Source organism: Acomys minous, assembly GCF_964271855.1.
Source record: "Acomys minous genome assembly, chromosome: 1".
NCBI classification, from domain to species: domain Eukaryota; kingdom Metazoa; phylum Chordata; class Mammalia; order Rodentia; family Muridae; genus Acomys; species Acomys minous.
In genome coordinates, this window is record NC_140483.1 from 19,548,760 (window position 1) to 19,563,454 (window position 14,695).

At 40.2% G+C, this 14,695-nt stretch overlaps 1 protein-coding gene across 1 annotated transcript in view; it reads right to left on the minus strand.

The window, feature by feature from the left end:
* Positions 1-1,592: 1,592 nt before the first annotated feature.
* The window catches only part of FMN2 (formin 2), a 300,168-nt gene continuing 287,065 nt past the window's right edge, over positions 1,593-14,695 (minus strand). Inside the window, exons 17-18 of the mRNA XM_084792663.1 lie at positions 4,524-4,605; positions 1,593-3,051 (exon numbers count right to left, since the gene is read on the minus strand). Coding sequence (XP_084648789.1) covers positions 3,025-3,051; positions 4,524-4,605 — 109 coding nt within the window. The 3' untranslated portion in view covers positions 1,593-3,024. The remainder of the gene's footprint in view (positions 3,052-4,523; positions 4,606-14,695) is intronic.

The following is a 14,695-nucleotide window of genomic DNA, read 5'->3' on the forward strand; positions in this document are numbered from 1 at the left end:
ATATCTCATTATAGATGGCTGTGAGCCACCATATGGTTGCTGGGGATTGAACTCAGGGCCTCTGGAAGAGCAGACAGTGCTCTTAAACTCTGAGCCATCTCTCTAGCCCCTGAGATTCCATCTTACACCTATCCAAATGGCAAAGATCAAAAACTCAGGTGGCAGCACATGCTGGCAAGTATGTGGAGAAAGGGGAACACTCCTCCATTGGTGGGAGTGCAAACTTTTACAACCACTTTGGAAATAAATCTGGTGCTTTCTGAAGAAATTGGGAATAACTCTACCTCAGGACCCAGCCATAACACTCCCGGGAATATATCCAAAAGATGATCCACCATACAAGAAGGACATTTGCTCAACTATGTTCATAGCAGCTTTATTCGTAATAGCCAGAATCTGGAAACAACCTAGTTGTACCTCAACTGAAGAATGGATAAAGAAACTGTGGTACATTTACACAATGGAATACTATTCATCTATTCAAAACAAGGAAATCTTGAAATTTGCAGGCAAATGATTGAACTAGAAAAGATCATTATGAGTGAGGTAACCCAGACCCAGAAAGACATGCATGGTATATACTCACTCATAAGCAGACATTAGTCACAAAACACAGGATAATTACACTACCACACAGAGACTGAAACATCAACCAAGGACCATGTATGATGTGGACCTAGACACTCTGCTCAGATGTAGCATCACAGTCTGAACTTTTGGGGAGACCTATACAGATAACAGGTGCGTAGAAAGAGGACTGCATGAAAGGTCTGAAGGCACTTTAGTCTGTCCAGAGGCTGGGATTCAAATGGGATGAGCAGAGAGTTATAAGCCAAGGCATGAGCAGATACGTGATCGCTCTCTCATCCAGTCAAGGTTTTGAATAATTTGAGATCACATATTTTGATATATGTGACTACTAAGGCCTTTTAAGTAGAAAATGCAGATTACCAGCTTTGTATTTTTAAAACAAAACAAAACAAAAAAAAACGGGTTTGATGTTAAGGCAAGCAATGGTGTAAACCAAATCTTTTAATATGAGAATTGATAAACATTGTGATGCTACTATTGATTGCAAACTTAGGTTCTACGATCCCCTAGGAGACAAAGTTCTGAGCATGATTGTGGGGAAGCTTTTTAACAGGGTTAATTGGGACCAGAATACCCACCATAATATGGGCATCATCAATCCATTGGCTGAGTTTCTAGCCTAAATAAAAAGGAGAAAATGAGCCAAGAACAAGCAGTCCTTCTTTCTTTCCTTCCTTCCTTCCTTCCTTCCTTCCTTCCGTCCGTCCTTCCTTCCTTCCTTCCATCCTTCCTTCCCATCTCTTTCTTTTGATTCATGAATGTAGAAGCAATATGTCCAGTTGCCTCATGCTCCTGCTACTATGACTGTATCCTTTTGAACTATGAGCCAAATTAACCATGATACTCAGGTATCATGATAGACTTAGGTTCCAGAATCCTGAGATGATCGATGTCCATGTTCTTTGTGTGTGTGTGAATGTTTAGACTAATGCTATTCCCTGCAAAAGTTGACCACAATGTCTGTATTTTCTAAGTATACATATATACAACTGACACAGAAACATTTTATTATTCATTTTATTTTCATATAAATTAACATCCTAGAAAATTGAAATAGAAACACTAGATACAGTATTGCACATAGCGATCTTTGTTAAATGCCCTATTACTTCATTGAAGAGTGGTAATATACACATTGGAAGGACTGAGGGACAGGAAAACTACAAATCAACAACAAAAGAAATAAAACACTACTGCTCTTTTGCACTTAAAATACAAAGTAAAAGGCAAGAGGTCATAGTTTACATAAATACAAGTATAGCTATGATTTAGAACATTATTTTTCTTTTTTAAGTTGCTGTCCATAACTGGTTTGCAATAGCAATACATTTTCCCCTTTTCTACAACCATAGCTCTCAACCAATATTATTAGCAGCAATTTAAAAGAACAGCTATTAATTTTATATAAAACCTCTCAATGCATTGTGAGCTGACTTTCAGATATCTTCAGAAAGAATATGAAACTTACCATTTTTTTTCCTGACAAAGTGAGTAAAATCCTTCCCTAGAGCCCTTTAGACAAGGGTCAAACACATCCTCACATCATAGCTGTAAATCACTTGCCATAACACACGATCACAACACAATCATGTCAAAATACTCAGGCAGGTATTTTACTTAAGGTCTGGATAGATCTGATTTATCTAATTTTTTTCTCTTTTTATAATAAGTGGCCATAAAAAATAAATTTGACAATTTCATGAACTTCACTTATTCAAATTTCTTGAAAATAGTAAGTGAAGCTTTGTGTGTTTGTGTGTGTGTGTGTGTGTGTGTGTGTGTGTGTGTGTGTGTGTGTAGTATTGTAGTACAAGACGCAGAGGGACATATTATGATTTCATTTTCCTCTGCTGAAAAGCAGTTTTTCATATGGTCTCAAGGGACATGTAATAGAGAGCAATGTAGAGTGGGGAAAGCATCATCAGTCATGACATATACATGGTCCTTACTTCTCAAAATAGAAACTGTAAGTAGAAGTGAAGTAGATCCGAAGAATTCACTAGAAACAACATTGACTCACAAGTCTAATTGCATCAGTGTGGAGTTCTGGTTGTCAGTAGAAAGGAAGACGTTTTTGTTTTGACAAGAGAAAGACTCTCACAAAAGGAAGCTGTAGGTTAAGGTTTAGCATGTTCAGAATGAACGCAGATAGTGCCTCTTAGACATGCCACTCGGGTCTGTTGGTGTAACACCACAAGGTTTACAGAAAGGAAAGGTGTCCAATTGTTCACAGGTCTACCACTTTTGCAGTTTTAGATGAACATACAGAACTGTAAAATTCAACATTCAACAAACTGTCTAGAAAACATGAAGATTATGTAAGAGGTTCAGAGGAAAGAATGGTCAGAAGGATGTGGTTCCCATCCGCCCTTCAGGTCAGGTGGATGCTGCGGAAGTGGTTTCAATGACTAGGTTTGCTCTGCTGTTCACAGCTCAGGTTTTCATGCTTATCTTTGCTTTCTGAAACAAATATGCAAGATGGAGTTAAAAAAGTGAAAAAAAAAAAAAAGGAGTTTAGAGTAGCCCAAATGAATTTTCTTTTCTATTAAATTCTCTGGATAAAGGTGAAAAAAAAATCAATTCATTCAGAAAATGTTCTGTGTATTATATCTGTTTTATCTTTATTTTTTTCATGGAAACATTTTCCAAGTGCTTTTGGGGAAAAAAAGGTCCTTAAAGTTTAACTGGCAATGCATATGAGGGGGGTACCAGCACAACGCTGCTGGTCCAGATCCTGCATACAAAGGCATGGGACACAGAAGCAAACCCAATGGATTGGATTTCTGGTTGGCATGTTTTAATTCTCTCCCATCTCACAGTAGCATGATCAGCTAACAACCATTGCTCTAAATCAATAGAGATTTAATAAGCTTTGATCAGAAAATACCACAAGACAAATTTATAATCAGGAGAGAACTACATTTGATACGAAAAACTGACAGGAAAAATGAATTTTATCTGAGTAGAGAACTATTTTCTATTTTAATCCTATAGCAGTTTGGAGTTATCTTAACCACCTATTATATTTAGACTATGTTATAATAATCCAATTCAAAGTGCTTCAGTTTGGACCGGAGAGATGGCTCAGCAGTTAAGGCACACACTGCTTTTGTATAAGCCTGGAGTTAAGTTCGCAGAACCCATGTCAAGTGGCTCACAATCCTTGGAAACTCCAGCTTGAGAGGATCCAAAGCCGCCTTCTTACCTCCTCAGGTTTTTATATCCACATGCACAGACACATAAATACAGTGGTTAATTAAACATGAAAATAAGTCTCAAAATGTTTTTATTTGATGTCCTAAATTTACATGCAAACCATCACAATCTATGTATCCTGGCAACAGGAGATGTACGACACCTTTAAACCCTTCAATAAAACTTCTATGGTATTAGAGAAAGAATCGGCATTTATAACCAACATTTCTCTCTGAGGATATATAAGTTGGTGTTTCATTGTATGGAAGACTTGACCAAGGAGGAATCTTAGCTTAACTTTCTAGATTAGTCTCTGAGCCAGAAACCCAAGGTGGCCTACTTGAGAGCACATCTCATTTCCTATTGAGCGGTATGCAGCAAATATCATATTAACCACCCAGGGTTCAGGTGCATCAGTGGCCTGTGACTCGTGTATAATGAGGAAATACAGACTCTCTTCCTGACCCAGGCAGTGAACATGGGTCTTCCCACATTCCCATGCTTATACTGATGTTAATTCTCAAGTTTCAAATATCCAACTTTGAAACTAGCTCAGCGACAAAGTCTCGATTAAAGACATAAAGAAGAGAGACAGATGGGATTAGAGGCTTTTTATTTATCCAAACATAAAATAAATACGACTGAAATATTATTGCGTAAGTTTGTAAGTGTTGCAGAGACAGGGCTTAGCAGCAAAGACAATCACAAACTGAAAACCAGAATAACTCAATACTTACAATTCCGGAGTCATGTCTTGGTTTTACTTTATAGAGTGACTTTCCTTTCTTCTGCCTACACACTTCCTCAGCTTCTTTGACTCTGAATGGGGAAGGAGACAACTTATTTAAGCAGAAGCCCACACGGACCACAGAAACACACTTTATAACAAGGGGGGCGGGCAGCAGTGTCAACTTATTAAAGATTCGAATTACTGAGAAGCAACACACACACACAGGAGTGCTTCTGATATTGATGCTTCATTTAAAAATAGAAACTGCTAGAGAAACAGCAGCCCGCTCATAGATGGCTGAGGGTATGGAGATGAGATATTACATAAATACAAAAGGGATCAACTTCTACATAACTGAGAAGCATTTGCATACTTGAGAATGATCACGTAAGAATTCACATGAAGATTTAAAATGACTTTGGTTGCATTTTCTCTATACCAAACTCACCTGTGCATAAAAGACATGTGGAGTAAAATTTGTGGGGAGTTCCAACAATTAAACCTCATCAAGCATGGAAGCAATTATCTGCTGGAACATGGTCAAAAGAAAGGCCCTTGGCGAACAGTGCCGTGGGGAGCTGTAAGAGAGGCCCCATGACAGCAAGGCAGAAGGCCATATCCAGATTCAGGGTACACTGACAGATTGGGGTCTATAGCTATGATCTGAGATCCAAAAAGGATAAACGTGTCCTATAAATTTAATGTAATGGTTTGTCACAGGAGGCACAAAATTATGTCCAAGAACAATCCAGGGAACACAATGCACCTGAGGTAAAAAGCCTTTTTTCCTGGAGCCTCTCTCACAGTTCCCCAAGGCATTGTTTGCTATGTGCCATTCTTTCGACCACATCTCTGACAATTATCATTTAATTGATACAAAAAAAAAACCCCAAAACCAAAAAAACCAAACCAAACCAAACCAAAACAAACAAACAACAACAACAAAAAACCCCGAAAGCAACAAAACCAGAACAACAACACAACAAAAACTGCACAGTGATCACCCTTTCCCATTGTGTTACGAGATGGCATCTCACATGGAAGCCAGGTTGCCATGGGCTCTGGCATCTTACTGTAACTTCCTAAGTGCTGGGATGACAAGGATGCACCACCATGGCCAGTGTCATGTCTAGCATGTTTAAGACTTTTTTGTGTGTGTGTACACATTCTAAGGAAAATGCTGCTGTGTCCATCAGGAGAGGTGCTTAAAAGAAGGTGTGTTTAGAGACAAATTCTTCATTACTAACCTTGGGATACCCTTAAATAATAAAATTATTACATTATGATTATGGACAATCTTTCTGAGGCCAAAGACTACTTTGCTAAAACAATTCTTTACAAAATGTAATATGTTTTAGAAAGTCATAATTGCTTTTATTAAAAAAACATAGAAATAAGCCTGTGATGCAGGATTCCATTAATAAAAAGGGGGGAGGGGTATAACAAGAAAGCGCAAGATCTATCAGACTCATTAATTTCTTACTTCTGTGATTTTTTTTTCTTAAGAATAAAATTAATTAAATCCTGAAGTGTGTCAGAAGAAACTGAACAGGCTGTGACTTGACCTTAAAAGAAAAATAGTGTATGTTGATTAAATTTGTTGAAAGAAATGGATCTTGAATATGTTTCTTGGGCTCCATAGCAAATGATCTAATGGCAGAATTTATCTCCTGTGTAATCGATTCAACCTTCCTTAAACAATAGAATGACCCACTGATCCAGGCAGGCGTCTCAAGCATGATGTGAAAGTAATTCCTTTTAGACACAAAATCTAAATGCTGGTCAGGCAATCAGTAATTCCAGAACCTGGTGACAGTTTACACACTGCATTGTTACCACGTTTATTACTTTCCCCACAAGCCATAAATTCCCTTTAATCCCTTCCTAAACATTTGAAGACAAAAACATTTTCACTATAACAAACCAAAGATTTCAGAGCCACCATCTTCCTCTGAAATAGCTGCCAGTAAATTTAAGCCTGAAGTATTTGGATAGGGAATTAAGGGAATTTTTTTTCTTTTCTTTTCTTTTTTCTTTTTCTTTTTTTCCTAGCACTTAGCCAAAATCCAGTAGATCCCCCTTTAAATTTACTTGGAGTTCTTTAAAACATTTCATAACATGAAAAAAAAAAGTACTTCACAAGTATTTAGATCCTCAAAACATCCTGCTGTTCGCTCTGCTCTATTTGCAGCAGTCTTAGGACATATCTTGGTTACGATCTCAGGAAGCTGATTTTTAATACAAACATATTTAATTTTACATGAAAGGAAGTCCAGTCATTCCTTATGGTAGAGCCCATGAGAACTGCAGAGATGTGCGTCAAGGTGGCGTCATGGGAATGCTTAGCTCACTTGACAATCATTTATAGAGCAACAACTCCAAGTCTAGCCCTGGTGAGCTCGGGTTTACAGGCAGGGTTCAACTCAACATCTATAGGTCAGGGATGTATAAGAGCAGAAGCAAGTAAAGACACTGCGAGCTATGGGCAACCCACTGCATTTGTAGAAAGTTCCAGAGGGGGCTTCTGGAGTTGGTCTTCAGGCATTATAAAAACAATTCAGGGGTATGTTGAAGGATGAGCCTTATTTTCAATAACCAAGGAAGCTCAATTGTTTCTGTCTTTGGAAAGAGAAATTATTACTGAGCATGAAAGAAATAGTGGAAGGAGAGTTAAGGAATCCCACTTCTTGTGCCATCGGACCTGTATGGTAAATGTTCCAAATGCTTCCTGACTTATGTCTTAGTGCCTGTGTGTCAGTCGTTCAACCTCAAGCACTTTGAGACAGGTGTACATGGGTGAGTTGGAGAAGTGGAAAACTGAGCCCTGAGACAAACAGACTGCTCTTTTATTTTGTGCTTGCTACATGGGGAATTTGACTTAATACAAGTCTCCAGTCCCATCTATATTTTTGGACTGAGTCCCTCTGAGATACACTCAGAGGTAGAATCCGGGAAAATGTGACACGGGCAACCTGGGAGCACCACTTTGAGCAACAGGGCTCCAAAACAAGGCGCTAAAAACTGCTTAGACTTCCTTCACAGGACAGCAATGGCTCCTCAGGCCTCCTCTTCAACAGAAGATCAGTAAAGATGTTCACCTCCATTCTCAGGGATGCCTGCCACTGCTGAGCCATGTAACTGCGGTTCCTTCCAAATGACAACTGCATTTCAATATAACTCCTATAGGAAGACATTTCCGCTTCCCAGTTGAGAATGGGAAAAAAACAATGTGTCCCTGGAGTTCAGATTTACTTCAAGAAAAAAAGAAAGAGAGAAAGGAAGGAAGGAAGAAAGAAAGAGAGAGAGAGAGAGAGAGAGAGAGAGAGAGAGAAAGGAAGGAAGGAAGGAAGGAAGGAAAAAAAAGAAAGAAAGAAAGAGAAGGACAAATTGGGGATGTGCCTCAGCTGGCAGTGCATATGTCTAGCATGCACAAAGCCCAAGGTCTGACCCTTACCACAAAGCCAGGCACAATGGTGCACACCTATAACCTCAGCCCTTAGGAAGTAGAGGTGGAAGGACCAAAAGTCCACAGTCACACTAAAATGCATATTTGGTCAGTTGTGACACATGACAGCTCTCTCAGAAGGAATTGAAATTAAAACAAAACAAAAAAGAAATGCAAGAAGGGAGCGAAAAGAAGAAAAGAGAGAAAGCAAAAAGAGACAGAAAGAAAATGGAGGAGAAGTTGTTGAGGAGAGGCCAGAGCCAGTGCTCCTGATCAGCATCTTCCTGAAATGAGCTCTCAGTGCAGATTTTGTCACCTGTCACCTTAAGTCTAGTGTGTAAGGGCTGCAGGCCATTTATCTCCTCCCTCCCTTGGCTATCGCCTCTCACTCAGGGAAGCCAAACATTTCCAAACTGAATGGGAAAGGAAGATGCAAAGAAATAAATTAAAAACAGCAATCTTTTACTATTCATTCAACATTGTAATAATTTGGAAGAGGAGAAAAAAATAGAAGGAGAGAGGCAGCACTTGGTTTACCAAAGGCTGTCACCAAGAACAGAGAAGGTACACTGAGAGAAAGACACTGGCTAGGGTGAAGGCAGTGGTCCACTGCTTCCCAAACACCGACAACCGAGCTCCACCTTCAAGGTCCTCTTTATCGGAATGGGATAAAAGTAGAGCAGAGTCTATGAATATCCTGACGACCTGATGAGGCAATGACAACATGCTAATGAAGATCTAGTCTTTTAAACATGGCTGGATTCACAGAAATGGAAATGTGGACTGCAGGACATTTGCTAATCGAAATTTCACTCTCCTGGTGAACTAAAAAGGGGGATAAAGATGTTAGGATGGCATCCATGATTGGCCGGCTCGGTTTAACCATCACAGCACCCCATCAACAGCATAGACAGAAGAAAGAAAATGTATGCAGATCAAATCATAGGGATAATAAAAAGAAAGCCCTCATTCATCATTTTTAGTGATTTCAGAAAAAAAAAAAAACAACAAAAACAACACAAGAAGCAGAAACCAGAAAACAGGAAATGAGGCATTATCGCTTAAGAGGACGAAGGGATATTAGATGGTAGATAATGGCTATAAAAGTTAATGTTAATATTTTTCTGTTATCTCTCTCTATGAAGTTTCAGAAACAGCGGAAACTATGCATATTTGCATAAATGTCCAAAGTGCATGTTTATTCCTTAACAAGAGGACCAGGACTTGTCACAGAAGGGGTGGTGTTCTCTGTCTTTTAAGAGAAGAGTTGATCATGGCCAGTGATTAAAAGACAGACATATGTAATCATGTTTGGTAAAGAGGAGGTAACCCATATGAGTAAAATGAGTTTTGCTAAAAATTTTTTTTGTCTAAATCAGAAGAGAAGAGGAGGGAGATGAAGGAAGGAGAGGAAGGGAAGGGGAGAAAGATGGAAAGACATAGGGGGAGAAGGAGTGGGGAAGATGGAGATGTATTTGTGCACATGTGTATGTGCTTGTGTGGCTGTGTGCATGTGTGAGCACTGGTACTTATGCATTGTGTGTTCATGCACACATGCGTGTGAAGGCCAGAGGCTGACTTCAGGTAGACACCGCCCTATTTGAGTTGGAGCCCTGCACTGACCCTAAAGCTTACTGATTCAGCTAGGGAGAGCCAATGAGCTTCATATATCTGCCTGTCTCTACATCTTCCTGCCCTCTACTATTAATTTCTAGTGACAGCTTGTGGTGCCACAGTGACCAATAGACAGGAGAGGCAAAAGTGGTTTCAGTGAGGAATAGATTACCCAAACTGCAGATGAAATGGTTTTCTAGGTCTCACAAAAACTATGACCACCACTGTAACCAAAAACCATAAACAAGTCTGCCCCAGGTCAGTAATAAAAAAATATTCTGAAGAACATTATACAAAGATCTTTAATTACAAAGTTGTAGTTGGAATTTATCCAAAAACTCCTACACAAAGTTTAATGTCTCAAAAAATAAAATCATGACTATGTTCTGACCTGGAGTTACAAACTTTCTACACATGTATACGGGATTTGCTTTCTTTCTCACAGAGCATGTGGGTGGTTGCTGTTTCATTAGGATTTAGTGTATCAATCTTAAAAGTTACTCCACAAAGAAGATTTGAGCCCAGGAGATCAGAACAATTTTAAGGTTTACAATGTTATAAAGAGGACATATATAGGTTAAAAGTGTATGGAATTAGTTCTTATAGGATTTGTTAACATCGGTTTTAAATTTTCATCTTTTTTTTTATACAAATGAAAGCTCTTAAACTATGTCTGTACTAAAACTGGATTCATTAGGTGTTTTCTAAACAAAGAGAATGGTTTTTCATTTCTGATCTAACAAAGATGCATTTTCCACCCGTGAACCATCCCTAGCCCCAGACCCATTTATTGTCAGACAAATATATACAAAATGTTCAGTGTAGTTAAGTTTAAAACAGTGTGTCAGATGCACAAGGAGATAGACTCAGATACAAACAGAGAAGAGAAGCCAGACATCTCTGTAGCATGTAGACAGAACAACCTCTATCTACCTTCTAGACCAAACTCCATTCTGGCCACAGTCTTATCAAGAAAAGATATGCTGTCATCATTCAGTAGGATGGAAAAGGCAGCTGCTTTCCCACTGCTAAACATCAATAATTTGGTCTACACAGTCTCTATGGCAGCCAGTCACATCCCACTGGCTCCAGCTCAGCTTTCTGGGCAGCATAGCCTTCACTCTGAGAGTCAGGATGCTTAAACGTGGGAGAGGTTTAGGTTGAGTCTGGAGCAGGCACCTCACAGGACTGAGATACCCATTGTGGGGAGATGAATGTAGCAGAAAGCTAACAGAAGTGTCTTTCCTGCACTTCAGAATGCACTTTACCTAAACAAAGCACCATATCAGGTCTATATACAAATGGATTTCTTTGTCAACCTGCAAAGTGGAGAGAGAGAGAGAGAGAGAGAGAGAGAGAGAGAGAGAGAGAGAGAGAGAGAGAGAGAGAGAGAGAGAGGGAGAGAGGGAGAGAGGGAGAGAGAGAAGAGAAGAGAAGAGAGGAGAGAGGGAGAGAGAGAGAGAGAGAAGAGAGAGAGAGAGAGAGAGAGAGAGAGAGAGAGAGAGAGAGAGAGAGAGAGAGAGAGAGATCTTAGACCATGGTTGGTTGGTAGTGATGGCTTTAAGACTCCCGGGGTTTCTTTCCAGGTAGAGACAGAAAAGGTATCACATGTCGTATGGAATTAGATGGTTTAAGAAAGCTTCTTCTGTCTTACTGCCTTTTGTAGCCCAAATGATCTCAAACTCACCCATACAAACCATAAATTTCCGGGAAATAATAATAGTCATCCCAAAGTCCCTGATCACGACTGCCAGGAGACCAAGTGTCAGCTCCCACAACATCCATTTCTGAGCTGTGTGCTGACTGATCCCTTTTCAGCTATTCAGAGAAAAGCTTGCACTGGCCTCTCCAGTGTTTACAGAAAACAGTAAGAATGTGCTCAAGCAGACTCGGATAGGAAAAAAACCAGGTTTCCAACACATTCATGTACTGCTGGAAGCCAGAGTCTGGGTGGCAGGGATGTGGCACATAAGGGACAGTGAGTACAGAAGGACACTATGCTTCAGGTCCTGAGGGGCCTGACCCCAGAACAAGGGAGCTGGGTTCACACAGAGGCCACACATCACAGTCTGGCAATCTCTACCCAAAGCAGGCCTCCATTTCTATCAACAGTGGAAGAAGCTACCTTCTGAAAAAGCCTCCCTGCTCCAAACCTGACAAGCTCTTTGCTACGTTTCACAAAACTACACACGGATTTTCACAAACACAAAGACCATAGATACGAGTATTGCCAGCATTTCCTGAGAGTATTTCCTTGGGGCATATACAGGTGAAGAAAGATAAGAGGAGCAGTTACTTTACTAACTTTTAATCATGTGTGCATGTGTGTACATATGCATATGTGTGTGTTGTGCAAATGGAGTCCAGACACTGACTTAAAGTGTCTTTCTCTATTGTTCTCTCCCTGATTTTTGGGGGGATGGGTCTTTCACTGAACTTGGGGCTCACCACTTTGACTAGATTGACCCCAGTTGGCTTGAGCACCCTTCCCACTTATCCATTTCTGCTACTCCCAGTGTTAGGGTTACAGGTACATAGCATCAACCTCAGCTTCCAACATGGGTGCTGGTGATAGGAACTCAGGTCCTCAAGTTTGTGTAGAACGTATTTCACTCAGTGGGCGTGGTGGCACACGCCTTTAATCCCACCACTCAGGGAGGCAGGAGCAGGCAGATCTCTGTGTGTTCGACGCCAGCCTGGTCTACAAAAATGAGTCCAGGATAGCCAAGGCTACATAGCGAAACCCTGTCTTGGAAAAAAAAAACACAAATCAAAACAAAACAGAAAAAAAAAACCAACAACAAAAAAGTATTTCACTCACAAAGCCATCTCTGGAGTTTTAGGGCTATTTTTTTCATTAGAAAGTAAACTAAGTCAATTGAGTTAACTCCCTATAACCAGATCTGTTTCAGGACCACCAAAGACTACATAAAACCCAGAATAGCATGTCCTTGGATACATCACCCCACCTACTTTGTTACCCCTGGATCTTCTCCGTAGCTTTGTGATGGCCACAGGTAAGAAAAATGATGAGTGTTACTATGTGCTCACTTACACACAAGAAAAAACAAAAACACACACACACACACAGAGAAGCCATTGCTTACACTCGTCTGCCATGTGTTCAGAAGGCTCCCCATGCTAGCTGGGAGAATTCACCACTCTAGTTTCCTGCTCCCTCACCATCCTCATTTACTCTGACGTGGCAATTAAACCCGTGAATCCTTTGCAGTCCTCAGGGGAGTGCCTGACAGTTTTCAACTACAGGCATGCTCCTTAATGTCCTTGGCTGCTCTCACTGGCTAAGGCTTTCTTTATAAACTATCTTACTGCTCGGATACCGGCTACACAGTTGTTCACAGGAAACCTCCATTTTGAAATTCCACCCGTCTTTCTAAACTTTTGAAGCCATACCCTTTGCTGTGACATTGAGAACAAACACCAGGTCCTATAACCAGAGTTCCTCTCTTCTTGTCCACCGGAGCCTTTCTTAAGAGCACAACCACTCACAACCACCATCTAGTTCCCAGATAAACAGCATCATTTGCCTCCCCTTCCTCCTTCTCTCCATGTACATGCTCTGTTATTAGTCATTCCTCAGTAGAGATTTTAAACGTCTGTCATGGTCCCTGTGCCTTATTGGTTGCACCTCTTTATGTCACTTGGATTATAGGCACATGGTGAAGAATGACTTCAGTGCTGGTCTAACTCATCTTTTCAGAAATAAGAGCCTCATCTGAGACACTTAGCCTTTTTCCAATTAAAAGAAAAAATACATTGTCTGTACTGAGGCTGTCAAGGACAATGACAGTCTGGCTCCAGGTAACCTTGTTTTCCTTTATTGTTTTTTTCTTTTTTTTTTTTTTTTAGCAAGGAAATTTTTATTTTATTTTTTAAAATTAATTTATTCAGATTACATCTCAATTGTTATCCCATCACTTATATCCTCCCATTCCTCCCTCCCTCCCACTTTCACCCTATTCCCCTCCCCTAGGTCTATGACTGAGGGGGGATCTCTTCTCCCACTTTATGGTCATAGGCTATCAAGTCTCATCTTGGTATCCTGCTTATCCTTTCTTTGAGTGCCACCAGGGCTCCCCACCAAGGGGAGGTTCTCAAATATGGGGCACTAGAGTTCATGTCAGAGTTAGTCCCTGCTTTCTACCCAACTGTGGAGAATGTCCTGTCCATTGGCTAGATTTGAGCAGGGGTTCAATGTTTACAACTTGTATTGTCCTTGGTTAGTGCAATAGTTTGAACAGACCCCACCCCCAGGCCCTGATCCACCTGTCAGGATGCTCCTCTTGTAGGTTTCTAGGACCCTTTGTATCCTTCTATTTCTCCATTCTCCTATATTTCTCTTACCTAGGGTCCCAGTAGGATGTCCTCACATCTATCCCAATCTCCTGGTAAGTGAAGACTTTCATGGGGCATGCCTTTTGGGCTAGTGCCCAATTATAAGTGAGTATATACCACGTGATTCTTTCTGCTTCTGGGTTAACTCACTCAGTATGATTGTTTCTAGTGCCATCCATTTGTCCACAGATTTCAGAATTTCCTTGTTTTTTGTTTTTTTTTGTTTTTGTTTTTTTTAAACTGAGTAGTATTCCATAGTGTAAATGTTTCCTGGGATCCATCAGTATAGAACACCACACACTCTACCTCTGAGGAACAACTGTGGTATGTATGTTCTCTTGGGACCACCATTCTCTTTTTCCTCTTCCTTTGTTCTCCCCGCAGAGTAAGTGTAAACTATCTTTGCTCTAGGAAATGTCTGTATGTATGCTTATGGAGGCAGGACACTATTGCATATGACTTTATGCAGATTCTACTTCAAAGCAAAGGCTATGGCTATTTATCTCTTTCTGCTTGCCGAATATTAAGTTTCTTGACTTGAATAATCAAGGATAGTCACTTTTAAGTTCCCAGAACACAACCTGAAGGCCCACACAGGTCATTGCTCCCTAGTCATATGAAAAACAGCTGATCTGGAGTGTTACCAATGAGAAAGAGCAAAAGTTCTGTTCAGGGTTTTGACCTATGGCTCTTGACTTTGTATCTCTTCAGGATGTGACTCAACCTTATACTGCTATAGCTCTCTTTACATAACAATTGATTTT